Source organism: Etheostoma spectabile, chromosome 8 (genome assembly GCF_008692095.1).
Source record: "Etheostoma spectabile isolate EspeVRDwgs_2016 chromosome 8, UIUC_Espe_1.0, whole genome shotgun sequence".
Classification (NCBI taxonomy): Eukaryota; Metazoa; Chordata; class Actinopteri; order Perciformes; family Percidae; genus Etheostoma; species Etheostoma spectabile.
This window is the reverse complement of record NC_045740.1, coordinates 14,559,818-14,574,302: the sequence shown is the minus strand read 5'-3', so window position 1 is coordinate 14,574,302 and position 14,485 is coordinate 14,559,818. Positions and strand designations below refer to the sequence as shown.

The 14,485-nt window shown below is 39.2% G+C and overlaps 1 protein-coding gene across 2 annotated transcripts in view; it reads left to right on the top strand.

The window, feature by feature from the left end:
- The first annotated feature begins 6,603 nt into the window (after positions 1-6,603).
- ticrr (TopBP1-interacting, checkpoint, and replication regulator) overlaps positions 6,604-14,485 on the top strand; it is a 15,007-nt gene continuing 7,125 nt past the window's right edge. The window contains exons 1-14 of one of the 2 annotated variants that reach the window (XM_032522609.1): positions 6,604-7,795; positions 8,522-8,759; positions 9,056-9,291; positions 10,039-10,273; positions 10,681-10,819; positions 10,978-11,105; positions 11,337-11,540; positions 11,656-11,798; positions 12,174-12,274; positions 12,545-12,638; positions 13,033-13,115; positions 13,326-13,556; positions 13,748-13,835; positions 14,146-14,215. In XM_032522609.1, the coding sequence (XP_032378500.1) occupies positions 7,121-7,795; positions 8,522-8,759; positions 9,056-9,291; positions 10,039-10,273; positions 10,681-10,819; positions 10,978-11,105; positions 11,337-11,540; positions 11,656-11,798; positions 12,174-12,274; positions 12,545-12,638; positions 13,033-13,115; positions 13,326-13,556; positions 13,748-13,835; positions 14,146-14,215 (2,665 nt within the window). In that variant the 5' untranslated portion in view covers positions 6,604-7,120. The remainder of the gene's footprint in view (positions 7,796-8,521; positions 8,760-9,055; positions 9,292-10,038; positions 10,274-10,680; positions 10,820-10,977; positions 11,106-11,336; positions 11,541-11,655; positions 11,799-12,173; positions 12,275-12,544; positions 12,639-13,032; positions 13,116-13,325; positions 13,557-13,747; positions 13,836-14,145; positions 14,216-14,485) is intronic. The other variant, XM_032522608.1, reaches the window with a different exon arrangement.

The following is a 14,485-nucleotide window of genomic DNA, read 5'->3' as shown; positions in this document are numbered from 1 at the left end:
CCACTGGGGGACCATAGGCAGGCTGGGGCAACTCATATTAATGTTAAAAAAATTCATAAAGTGAAAATGTTATGCCATGGGACCTTGAACAACATGGCAGAAGACATGATTGCATAAAAGGGAAATCATCTGTTAAATAGGACATGCACATGTAACAAACTGTACATCAAGCACCATGTTTGGCCAGCCCTCAAAGCATCAGAATGACTGAGGGTAGGTGGAGGCTGAAAGTAATTGTTAAAGTGCCTATGTTTTCTTCCCATTATTGAAGGTGGGATGCCAAGATGTTTAAAAGGAAACATCACTGCTTTAAGTGCACTACTGTAACGACAGTGTGTTAGCTGGAGTCTGACCAACCAGACAGGATGAGACACATCCTCTGTTCAGATTTTCTGACATTATGATTATCCAACTGGAAGTGAACACATTTCCTTTTATTTTATACATGGAATCAATAGCTGTAAATTACATAACAATCTGTAGGAAACACTATTCTAAAACAATTAGCACCAAAAAAAAATTCTATATTAAACGCTAAACGTTAGATTGTGGGATTGTTCCATCCTTAAAATAATAATAATCTGTAAAATCACTCTCTTTTTGATTGTTTGTTCATCAACAAGTCACTTTCCAAAAACAGTATAGTCTTGAAAGTATCTAATGGGATTGGAAAGTAAGAACATGTCAGCTAAATGAGGTTTTCCATTTACTCAAAATGAAACTTTACTAAATCTGATTTAGGCCTCTCTCGTGTGTGTGTGTGTGTGTGTGTGTGTGTGTGTGTGTGTGTTTTCATTGTGAATCACAGACCACTCTGAGCAACTGGGCTTCAACAAACCAAACAAAATCTAGCTCAATTTATTTTGTTATGACATTATATGATGACTGTCTCCTAATAATAATGTCTGATTGTCTCATTATTCTAGCTTTTGTATGATAAAATGTACCTATGTATTGTATTCTCTATTTTACTTCTGTGTCCAACATATTTTGATTTGACTTTCTTATTTAAGCAAGCTGCGTACCTGATTTTAGCAATTTGGAAAGCACTCCAAGTACCACAATATTACAAAATGTACCAAGTAGAACATGTCCCCAAAACAAGCCAGTTCTCGGCCTTGTTTGTAATACAGACACAAGCCAGGAGATGGGCCTGCAGGGACTGATTTTTTTAGGGTCAGAAGGATCAGAAGATGGCACTGAATGAAGATTATCCCACTTCAGTGACATTAAGAAGATTTTATTTAAATCTTGGCAGTGCTATTCTAGTGGTGTGCACTCAAATACTGGTTAGTATGAATAATATGGGGTACCATATTTGCTTATCTGAGAGCATCTGCTCGGTGATTCCACCCACAGTCTGGAGAACATTGTGGTAAGCAGCCTGTTGGTTCTATTGTTGTTTGTGCTGTTTCTGTCTCAGAACTCACATCCACATGCTCGCCCTAATTGCATTTTTATGAATCTATTGACATTTATAGCAGTGGGTGTACGATGACTTGCCTGGTTGGTGTCAATTAAGGCATGCAATGAATTTTAAAATGACCTGCTGAATATTTTGAACCCTTAAAGTCTGAAGGCAAACAAAATGAATGAAAAAATAAAACACAACTTTGCTTAATATTAGGCAAGGCAAGGCATTTTTTTAAAATTACATTTCATACCTAAAGGCTACTCAATGCGCTTTACAGATTACAGGTAAAAGCAAAGAAACAAATGAGGAAAATAATAAAAGTAACAACAGCCCATGGAATAAAACAATTTAAAAAACAGACAAAAGCACAAAGTAAATAAGAAAACACAAGGTCATTTAAAATAAACAGGGGTTATCATCTGTACAGTGGCTATTTTAGGACACATCAGACTTGTTGCAGCATTACATAGTCAGAATTTGCTTACGTTTAATCACTCTAAGCAATACTTTGTTGGCCTCTGTCTTCAACTCAAGATGGCAATTGCCAGTGTTACAATGACGCGTGTAATTTACCCACTAAATACAGAGTTATAGAAATATCTGTTACATAAAGTATTGGACTTTATTAAGGTCATCAGGATTCTTCCACTAGAGAGCAAGAGGGGAACTACACTCCATACCAATCCATCCAATAGTTGTTAAAACATTTCACTCTGGACCACAGTAGTAACTGTACCATAAATCTGTGAAACATATGAGTGAGACTATAAAATCTCAAAAACTTGTGGTCCACGTGTGTCTTCTTTTTATGTACTGCCCTTGTTTTTGTTTTACTCCCCAGGCAGTATTTGCTATGATCATATCTTACTACAGTACACATGAACTTTGACCCCTGACAAATTAATTTAATTTAATTTATACTATTTATTGATCCCCAGTGGGGAAATTACAATTTACACTCTGTGAGATGAAGCATTATTGAGATATTGAGAGAGGTAAGAAACAATGTTAGGACAGAGTGTGTGTTTGTGCGTGTATGTGTTTGTGTATGTGTGTGTGTGTGTGTGTGTGCGTGTGTGTGTGTGTGTGTGTGTGTGTGTGTGTGTGTGTGTGCACCTCTATGCACACAACATTTATGCATCTATATGTGTATGCAAACGGTTATTTAAGCAGGAGCAATTTTCTAAAAGCATCCCTGACCTATATCCTTCATGATTTAGGGGGTGTCTGTTGGGACACAGAAAGCAGTCTAGAAGATTGAAGCATGGTTCTTTCATCTCTCTCTCTCTCTCTCTCTCTCTCTCTCTCTCTCTCTGTCTAAAAGCTTTTCTAAGCTCTTCATCTCCCCCTGGTGCTGTAAAAAATAGGTAATCACGGTTGAAGATGACCCACGTACCTTCTCTCACAGTATTCTATTTCTTTAACCCTTGTGTTGTCTTCCCGTCAACCATGAAACACTATTATCGCTTTTTCTGACATTTTTTGTCACTTTTTCAATGTTGTGGGTGCTTTTGTTTTTGTTTTTTTCCAAAGTTATTTCATATTTCTAATGTTGAAATTTTCAGCTTATTTCAAAGGCCCATTTGTTGTGATGAAATAAGGAAACTGGTCAAATTTGACCTGAGGACAACATGAGGGTTAAAAGATTTTCTGGTTTGCCCTCAAGCCCTGGGGAGTAGCATGAAAATGCTATACTTACCCTGGCCGCAAATTTTCTGAAAAACCGAAAAGCTTGGTCCATGTACTTAAAAATGATATTGCCTGGTTCAAGGATTTTGGTCATAGCTGTTTTATTATGGTTTATTATTATTATGACAAATCACAGTATATTTTAAGTTATAATATCAAAGTTCTTTGCACTAGCCTATGTAGACTGGGGAGTTGTCAAATGTCATCCACAGTCTTATTTACACTAACGTTTGTGTAGTCATTGAATTGCTATACCAATGACACACTGAGGACATCATTGTAAGTCAGTTTTCTAATTTTGCTAAAAACTTGAGGGAACATTGAAAAACCAGTGATAAGAACCCAGACCTCCAGATCAAAGCCAAATGTTGCTCTGAATAAGAGTTTTTCCATTTTTGGCAATGAGAGACAGAATGGTTGAGAATACCAAGCTATCGTTCCAATGCTTTACTTGGCACACCAGAGCAAGTGGAGAGCCCCATTTTTTACTTGGTCTCTTTTCTATGAACAAACACACAGAGCAGGCAGCTGAGTGTGGACGTTGCATGTTTATACTTATATCTTTATTGATATTTTTCACTTTTTATATTTGCCCTCTTCTCTACTTTGTACCGCAACTGTTGCATGACAATTTTTTGGGGGATAAATTAAGTTCTATTTTTTTTTTTATTGCCCTTAAACTGCCTAGATTTTCCTAATAGTCTACTAAAATATGTTATTTGGTCCCAAAATGTTTAAAGGGAAGGCAAGATGTTTTATATTTGTCCATGCTGCTTTGTTTATTTTTCAGTTCACTTGTTAGGTCTGGGACACATATTTACTTTGAGCATCAAAAAGTGGAAATCCATAGCCTTCTGCATAAACTGTAGAGGAGGAACCAGTATGGTCCTTGGCTGGTGTGTCTCTAGAAACAGCAACATCAAACAATGCTTTAGACCGGCACGTGTTTCTCAAACTGTTGCAAATATTGTACCCCCTTTAAACTGCAACACATTTTTGGTAGGGGTACATGTACCCCCATTTGAGAAACATTGGATTAGAGTATCACTTTAAAAATAGAAATACTTGAGTAGAGTAAAACATATGTCACATATACATACAGTTGTTGGGCAAATGTAGCCTGCTTTCCCCCAATGCACACAGGACAATCATGACAACAAGCAGAAGCACAGCAACGTGTGTGATGCTGTGTGTCTGTTAGACATGGAGACATGATCACAGTATTTCTTTGTTTATTTAGTTCTGCTTGTTTTTGTTTTTTTTAATGAGACAGCTGAAATGACAAATATGAATGCAAACCTGAGTCAAAAAAGCCGGAGAATGAATTGGTGTGATGATGTCCCTGCTCCTCTCGTCCAGGTGGAGGCGGTGGAGGACAAACAAACACAGTTGGTTTCTGAAGGTTTCCATGGGAACAAGAAAATGAAGACGCTGCTGTAACATACTTTAACATTGTTGTTGAGCGTGTGTGTTATCCCAGTTGTGTGTTGAAGAGTATAAAGAGTGTTAAAAGACTGAGTCCCGCTGTATTACTCAGGCTGCACTACAGCGTCTATTCACAGGCGCGATCCCACTACTGAGCGGCACGGGGGCTTTGGCCTGCTCCGTCTCCGGCCTGGGCCGGTGCACCCCTCCTTAGACGACCTGGTGGTCCCGGGCTCCCCCAGGAGCACCATATCGATACCGAACTTAGTGCGGACACCCGATCGGCATAGTCCGCTGCAGCTCAGAGCTCCTGAGCTCAAACGGTCCGCCAGCCTCAGCCTCCCAGTAACTTGGATTACAGGCGCGCGCCACCGCACCCGGCATGAAGCTACAATTGTCATAGGGCTTTTGGTTTTTACAAACGTGACGTCATCAGAGCGCACGCTCCAGCGGCATCTAGCGACGAAAATAAAACAATGCGGCTGCAGTGTTGAAGGCTGATCAGCATAGGCCTGTATGTAAAACTCCCTCACTGATGAAACCTTTCAATAAAGATCAATGGGCCTACTTTATCTTTATAAAGCGTACAGGTTACATAAGTCTTCTTTTCTGTTTTCTTGCACTCTTTATCATGTCAGCAGGTTGCATATATCAGTAACTTATATTCAAAATCTGTGATTGAACTGTAAATGTAAATGAAAGAGCAACTCTGCAGGCAGCATTTAAAGGTCCCATGACATGGTGCTCTTTGGATGCTTTTATATACAGCCACTAGAGCCAGTCCCACAATGAGCTTTCCTTAGGGCGTGCCTTTTCTGAGTCTGTATCTTCTGAGGATGTTAAAAAAAAACTCCTAAAGTGAATTTTTCATGCCATGGGACCTTTAAAACACAGGATTTGAATCTGCTATCACTGCCAAAGTAAATAACAACTCTTTATTACAGGGAGCAGACGATGCTGCAGAAAACAACTCAATCTGAGTCATATATACAAATACAACATGTGACCATAAAAACCGAGCAGCTGAAAAGTGGATCACAATGTGAACCTGGTATTTTCTTTATCTGATTAAAAGAGAGAAGGCTTCTAGTTTGGGACTACTTTCCCCTCCAACATTTCTCTGACAGAGGATCATTGTCACATTTAAATAGGTGTGCTGAGGTTGTTGATAGTCTGTTATGGCGATACAGTTCACATCTTTATGATTATTTAACCTTCCTAAAATCTGTAGGGGAAAAAATGACATCCAATATGTTACAGGTCAAATGGAACCCCACTGTTATACACTCACAAACAGGCAAATAATCAGTTTTAATTTGTAGCCTAACCTTTTATTATGGCTCTTCAGATAATTCAGAAAGAAGGAATATAAGATAATCGGACATAATTAGGCGACTCTATTTTTAACAACTATTTGATAAATGACCAAATAGAATGAATCATGCTTTTTCATAATTGCATTTTAGGCCTTTATTTGTGACATGATAGCTTAAACATGAAAGTGGAGAGAGATGGACAATGACGTGCAGCAAAGGGCTGCACGTCGGAACCGAACCTGCGGCCTCTGCGTGGAGAACTGGGCCACCGTACATGGGCTACAAGGTGAGCTACCCTATAATTTGTATCTTCAACTTTTACCTTCAAAGTAACGTGTAGCCCTTGGCTGTCAAATAGATATCGTGAAGCAAAGAGTAGCCGATAATATTTGGCCCTGAAATGTAGCTATAGTGAATAAAGTAGCTAGACTGTTAACTAGCGTTAGCTATGCAGAGCAGTTAGTTAGTTTTCACACAATTAAACTATTGATAACTCAGAGACTAACATGCCGAGGTATTTCTTGGATTTTTCAAGTTACCCGTTGCATCAAAGGGTGTATTGGTGGGTTATATTGACGGTTGCATCTTCATGTACCGTGCTTTGCGAAAAAAGAGCTTTTAAAAGTTAAATGCAAGTTGTGCCTGTTTATGTAGCAAGTAGTAGGCTACGATCTATCCAGGTTTGATTGACTGTGCATTTGCCCAATATAAAATTAACATGAGACTTGTGGCGAATCGCCGGATAGTGTACGCCTACTTTTGGACCAATTAGGTTGTTGTTATTACAGAATGTAACCAATCACAGCGAAGGAGTTGGCTGCTGTTCAACGGGCGCGAACGGTTAAGGACAGGACAGACGGCTAAGAGAAAATGGCGAATATGGATGAGTTTAGATACGGGAATAACATTATATAGCTAGACATTTTAAGCAGTTTTGATACCTAACGTTAATAAGCTCGGACGTGTTTCTTTTCTACCTTGGGTGCAAGTTATTTCGAAGTTAGAACGGAAAGCGCTAAACCTAGGCGAAGCTAATTTGTAATTATGTTAAAGTAAGTATTGATAGTTATGCTAACGTTAGCTGACGTTAGCTTGAAACATGAACTGTCCTTAGTTGGCAGAGCGTAAATGGCGTCCTTGAGCCTACACAATATGAAATGACAACGGACCTGAGAACTTTTTAGCAACGCTGACCTCCTGTTTTCATGGATTTGCGTTGAGTTAGCTAAGGGTTCTGGAGCCACTCACTGTCTTTGGGGACACTGCAGTTGACGTTATGGCTTTCCACAACTTGGTTTTTGTTATCGATGTGGATTTTGGTGATCACGATTCAGGAGATCAACTGGAGACCAGAAATCATCACGTGAAGCGAGGAATATTACAAACCCTGCTGCATTTTGGCTACAAATATGGATTTGACAAATTGCGCTGGGGTTACAAATTCTTTCAATCCAAGACTGGCCATCCAAACTTCTTATCAAGGGGGTCAGACTTCAAGGAGCTTCGCCACAAAACATTTGAGGACTTTGAAATAGAGTTTGAAACCAAGTTTGACCTGAAGGATAAACAACATTGCCCTTCTCAGCAGAAGCAGCTATCCAATCATTCTGTCTCAGTTCAAAATGCACTTAAAGAAACTCTGCTGGACTTCCAGTGGGACAGACCAGACATCACCTCTCCCACTAAACAGTCATTGAGGCCGCGGAGGTCGACCCGAGCTGGAAAGCCCAGTGTTTCACAGGAGGATGAAATGTCAAACAACGGGAAGAACGTGGTGTTTATTGTCTCGGAGTGTCCACGTTCCAGATCACAACTTGTTGACTATCTTTCCTTGGGAAACAGTGATCTACCTACAGATGTGACGGAACACATCATACCCAGGGGCCTTCACGATATGCTGGCTCAGCGACAAGTTGTGCTGCACTGGATTGACAGTAGATCAAATGTCCAGGTGAGTACAGCACAGAATACCGAGTACAAAAACAACTGGAAAGTTTCGAGAAAATCACAATATCTATGAACCGGTAAGTTCATAACAAATTATATGGATGTAAATAAGTGGTGGGATCAGAACAGAATCATTAATATTGTATATGGTAGTTAAGCAGGTAAGTGTCACTCACTTTATTAGGTAGCTAATGCAGTCGTAGAAGTTCATATCATTTCAACTGTAAAATAGCCTTTAGGACCAGGAACGGGAACATTTAGGCTAATGTGGATCACACTTTTGATGGGTGACAATATTTGTATATGCTTTGGCCTTTTCGGTCAATTGAGCACTTAAGAGCGTTTTTAAATGACGTGTTGGGCAGCACCTTCTTCACCATATCATCATTTTTTTTTTTACAGATAGAAAAGAAAATCAGACATAACTGCAATAGTGTTTATCTTATATAGGCAACCAAAATCCAAAGACCTAACATTAACAAACTAGTAAGCAACACAAAACAAGAAAAACATAAAATAACAACAAAAACATAAAATTACAAATCCATAACTTAGGAAAATACCCATTATCATCAACAACACCAAATGAGGCGATACATTAGTAAATATTTAAAGACTAAACTAACCTCATACTCTGTTAAACCAGTCGTAGAATGGTTATAAACTTAGAACGCTACCTACCAAAGTGTTTTCCTAACCTAAGTAACGTTGAAGTTTTGTCTTCTTACAGGTCATGAGGTGTGAGGATCACCTCAGCTTTGACAAGCTGTCAGAGGTTCTAGCTCAGCTGGGTGGCAGAGTGATCCCTGTGGTTGCACTGCTGAATATCTGCTTCACTCAAAAGCCAGACTCAGGCTTCAGGAGAAAGAGTTTGGCATTCAAGTCCAGCATTGGATACCTGCTGTCTTCTGAAAGGCTCCACAACCTGGCTTTTCCTGTCATTAGCGGTGTTCTGCGGTGGGAGCAAGGTTGGTAACTTGGAATTAAATCCCTATCATCATCTGCTATGATTCAAACATGGCTGAAATAGTGCAGCAGTTACTTTGCTATTCATGTGATCTGTAGTTTAAATACAGATACAAAATAGGGCTGGATCGAAATATTTGTTAGATGGGTAGGTATCTGATCAAGACCCAAACACCACAGCAGAAATGATATGAGATGCATAAATGTAAGACAAGGGAAATTAAGCACATTAAACATAAAGTTGAGAATTAACTTCCGTTATTCATGTGTGTTGTGGTGGTGTTCTTCACCCACCCAGGTGACATGACACAGAGCTGTAGCATCAAGGTTGAGCCAGTGTCTCGGAGACAGAGGCTTCTCCCAGAGTCGGTGGAAGTGTGTCTGAGGGGAGTGCTGCAGGACTGGGATGACTCTTCACTAACACAGACCTCCACAGAGTCATGGGTGCTACACTGTTCCAGCAGCAGTAATCAGGGAGCTGCTGCTGCCTTCCAGCATCTCCTGATGGAGCTTTCTGCTCATGCTCTGCACATGGTGAGACATTCAAACACAACAGTGCTGTTTTTCACAAGGTGCTCATGTGCAAATTGCATTTCAGTTACACAGTACAGCTGACCCAGTTAACGGTTACTGCTACATCATACATATCTGCTTTGCAAATCAATAATCCTGTGTTTTCCTTTGGGGTGAATTTTATATGTTTAGTCTCATAATGGTGCTCTCTATTTTTGCATTAATTTAACAGAATAAACATTGTCAACATATTAACAGCAATCAGGTTTTCATATCAGTCCCTGAGAGTCTAGGAGCAAAGTTGAGTCGAGAAACACATTGCAGAAAATTTAAAGAGAAACATTTCCAGTTTAACATTATACAGAGCACTCTCTTTCAAACAAGTCCAGTTGAAGGACAGTCGGTAAACCCAAAAAATAATTTTAACACGTAATGCCGCCATAGCTCTTAATGAACTGGATGTCTGATTTTTAGATGTATTAATTTAATAATATTTATTGTATGTCTAGTTGTGGAGTTTTCCTGTTAACACTTTAACAGTGTATAGAGATCTGTGGGTTTTACAGCAAAAGTCACATGCCAATTGCTCAGTTGAATAGAGTCACTTGGAAGTGTCATAAACTAGCCATCATCAGAGATACATACATAGATACATACATACATACATACATACATACATGCATACGTACACATACACACATACTCACTGAAACTGCATTTACTGATTCACTTCTCCTTATTTTTCCCTTTTTTTGCTTGTTCTCCCAGCTTTCTGAAGTGAATGACAGCGGCCTGGTGTGCTCAGCTGTCCTCTCCCCCTTGTCACACACTACAGCTCTACTCACTATTCTCCAGCCTGGAGTTACACAACATGATCAGTTCCTAACTACTGAAATAATTGCCCCTGCCACAGAAGAAACCTCAGCTGAGTTGCCAGATGTTGTGAGCAGTGTTCTGGGAGTAGTGTATGACATCATGGAGGATGATGGTGACACTGTTAAAGGTGAGGATGGAATAGTAATATCAAGGGTTCAAAACATTGAACGTGTGTATCTTGGGAAACATTTCTGCCTGAATTTATCAATTAACACACAAGCCACCAAAGATAAAAGTATGTTACCAAAAAGTTGGTGTTGACTTCTAGCTGTTTAAAGTACATAGTTCAGTCACAGTTAATACACTTGATCAAGATGGTAATATTTTCTAATTTCCCTTTTTTAACATATAATGGTAGATGCCTAACTTTCTTTTTTACGTTACTAATTTACGTATAAGTCTCCTTCAAATGGCACATTATAGAGACAGCAAAACGTTTAAATCTGTTAGGGGGTGGTAGTATTGTTTTATTTTCAATGCATGTTATGTTGTTTTATTTCTACCTGTTTATTGCTGTGTGTTTTTTTTAATCAGACCAACAAAAAGATCACCAGGTTCCTGAGTGGGCTCAGTGTGAAGTCAGCCATTGCCTGCTTACAGGAGGCATGTTGGAGAGTTGGTTCCCTCAGTCGGACCAGTCAGGTGTGAGTTCCCATTTAATGGAGTCAATGAGGTAAGATTGATATTTTAAGGTAGAATTTGTATACATCTCTTTGAAACAAGAATTATATCAAAATTTAAACACAAAAATAAACAGTAGAAACCTAAAACAAACTAATTCTTGGCACAGAAAGTGACAGATGGTCCTGATGTTTTACCTTCTTTGAACAGGTTGCTGCATGCAGTGCCAGAGCAGAGAGAAGAGGAGGAGTCGTCTGTCCTACAGCAGGAGCTGATCAGTGGTCTGGCCGAATTGTATCAAACATCCCGGGGTGCGAATGGCAAGAAGGGAAAGAAACGTGAGAAAGCCTCATCTTAATTGCTATGCATATTCCATGGTTTCTATGGAGGTTATGAATTTTTTTTAAGTATAGAGGTTACATTTAACACCTTTTAAACATAAGTTAAGTTTAAAATTGTGAGGAAATGGAGGTAAAATGTTCAGTTTCCTTTATTGGCTTATCAAGATTTTGACCAGAGAGAAAGCTGCAGAAAATATTTCTCTATCATTTACCATCTTTGATCTACAGGTGGCGCCCAGCGCACACCGGTCAAACAGAAGATGAAGACCATGAGCCGCTCTCTGCAGATGCTGAACGTGGCGCGGCTGAATGTCAAAGCCCAAAAGAACCAGGCAGAGGCTGAGCAGTTGGTGGCCGAGGTCAGGGGCCCAGACAGACAGGGGAAGAGACGTTCAAGTGACAGGAACAAATCTGGAAGCGCGAGCACCATTAGTGAGGGTCACTTTTAATATAAAAAATATATGTATAGTATATTAATAAAGCATATTATCAAACTACCTTTTGGTAAAATAATAACTGAAGTATTGTATCTTCTTCCTTTGCCCAGGTTTCACTAGTGAGGAAGAACTGCTGTCCTATCTAAAGTGTAGTTATGAGAAGACTATGGCAGAGAGAGAGTCCCTCCTCACTGGTGTCCAGCAGCTCCTGTTTGCTGTGAAAACATTCCACGTGACAGAATCAGACCTGCAGGTGAGACACGTGGCAGCTTCAATGTACTGTGTAGGTTCTACCCGACCCACTTTCATCTTTACAGCAGACTGGTTATTATTATTTGTTGGTGGATGAATTGATGGATTGTTGTGCTACACAATTGTGGATAATCATGCACTGTGATTTAAATTGTTAAGATGTTTTGTTAGTTAATACATTTTGATACATTGCCAGATTAAAAGTTTTTTTGATTTACATGCCCACTATAGGGAAAAGAAAATTAGAATGTTGATATAAGATGCCGAAACTTTTCTTATTGGGTTAATGAAAGCATTCAGTGCATCACAAAGTACATCAAAGTGAACAGTTGGACTGGGATTTATTTGCATATCTAAAATGTTGTTGTTTTTGCAGGTAAATACCTCCCTGTTTGTCCAGCAACACCTCCTCAAGACCAGCAAATCAATCAGACAGCTCTATGGCACGGCTGCTAATGTTGATAGCAAAGTCAGAGAGTGAGTGCTTTCAACCTTCGTGTGTTATCTTGTTTTTTGGGTCAGTTAAACATGTAAAACTTAGCTTATTGACCAGCCACTTAAACACCTGGCTGTAGTTGCACTTGCTCTCTCCCAGGTGCGGAATGTGTGTTTGTCTGTTTGTGGGTGGTCTTCGCTGATTAACTTTGTGCCCATACTCCTTGATAAATAAAGGTTTAATAAAGCAATTCTTTTTTGAAGTCAAATTAATTATATTTATGCATCAGTAACACAGGTTGTCTCCTTTAGGTGCAAGCTTCAGGCGTTGTTGAGGCTGGAGTTGTGTAGACTTTTCTCTGTGGAGCAGTCTGATTTACTGGATGTGGATCAGATGGCAGAGGAGGTGAGATGCTCACTATTGTCACTGGTGAAATTAAATCTCCTTTCTTTATGAAGGGGCCTGGGTCTGTCTGAGGTTTCTTCCTAAAAGGGAGTTTTTCCTTGCCACTGTCGCACTATCCCTTGCTCTGGAAGGGAACTACTAACCTGTGGGGTCCTTGTAAATTATGCAGTGTGGTCTAGACCTACTCTATCTGTAAATTGTCTCGAGATAACTCTTGTTATGAATTGATACTATAAATAAAATTGAATTGATTTAAAATACATATTTATCAATGGTCTCAAACCATTTTGACCAGTAGAGTTTATTTGTAAGTTTATGTCTTTATGTAGTATGTCATTAATTGCAAATTAGAGCAAATGTAAAAAAGAAAATTCTTATCTCTTCTTTTTCTCAGGTGGCTGAAATGCTCCGAATAATCTCTTTAACAAAAGATCCAGTTTGCCTAGCAAGGTTTCTTGGAGATGAAGTCCTCCCAGGGTAAGTGTGTGGGGCTGCAGGAATGTGATTTTTGTGTGTGTATTTGCCCAGATTAATCAATTTGCACTTATTCCGCTAACATGCTTTTGCTTTTGATTGCCATAAATATATATTTTTTTAAACAAAACTGATAAAAATAAATAAATGAGCCAAATCTTCTCATCTAAAGGTGTTATACACTAAGTTGATGGTCTTTCTGTGTCATGGTAGGTTCCTGACCGCAGTCCCCAGAGTGCTGGCAGACATCTACCATAGTCTGGGCACCCAGCTCCCTGAGGCTTTGGTGACTGCTCTGCCTGCTGACTTTTTCAGTGACGAGTCAGTTGCCAAAGACAGCATTTCTCCTTCAGCCTCCTCCCCTACCCTCTCCACACACAGCCTGGTTTCAGATGGCAGAGATCGCCTGAAGGACTTGCAAAACCGCACAGCCAGCAATAGGAGGTGAGGGAGGCTGCATTAATGGAATTAAACCCTTAAAGAAGACATTTGATTGAAGATGACAATGTCACTCTTTGAATGTCACTGGATTGGAATCATTGTTGTTTCTAGTAACAATTCAAATGATTAAGCCATGACGTATGTATTTTGTAAGGTATACTGTATGTCCAGCAATTTCTTTTTTTTTTTTTTAGGAGTGGGATGCTGACTCGTCATCGCAGTATGACTGAATCATCACAGAGTCTTCGTCAAATAGAAATCCCCAAAAAGACTACAAGAGCTGTAAGATGACCATAGATAATTAATTACTTTTTTATTGGATTTTTATGAAACCTTGATCTAGTAATTAATTTACTAGTATTTTCATAATAACACTAATTGTTGGGTTTTAACCAGCTTTGCGTCATCCAAAATCATACCATAAAAGTTTTAAATACATTGTTTAATTTTTGAAACACTAGAAACGCATACTGTTTTGTTCTGTGTGACGACCTCATCCAACTAAGAGAGCCAAGCTTACGTTTGAACATGTAATGGATATTTCAGCTGTCTAGTCCAGGTTACTTTACCGGCTTTATTGTGTTTTAATTAGTCCAAATCAAAGGCTTTGGAGAAACCTGTTGCAGAACCACCACCTAAACCTCAGAAACAAGAAACACAAGGTAAGTTTCATTTTACAACACTTTAAACACATCCTGCGCCACTTGCTTACTCAGCCCTAAATCTTATCGTTTGAATATAAAACTGAACCTCTGTACAGCTTGAATTAATCTGATTTAAATTAGTTCAAGCATCCTCAGAAATCTCAAACCACATCTACAGAATAATCTTTTAAACTGCTGTCCATTAGTTTTCTCAGTATGTTGTTAAAATTAAATTCAAGCTGAATTAAGCGTCTCTTTTTTTCCCCTACAAAGAAGCAAACATCCTTA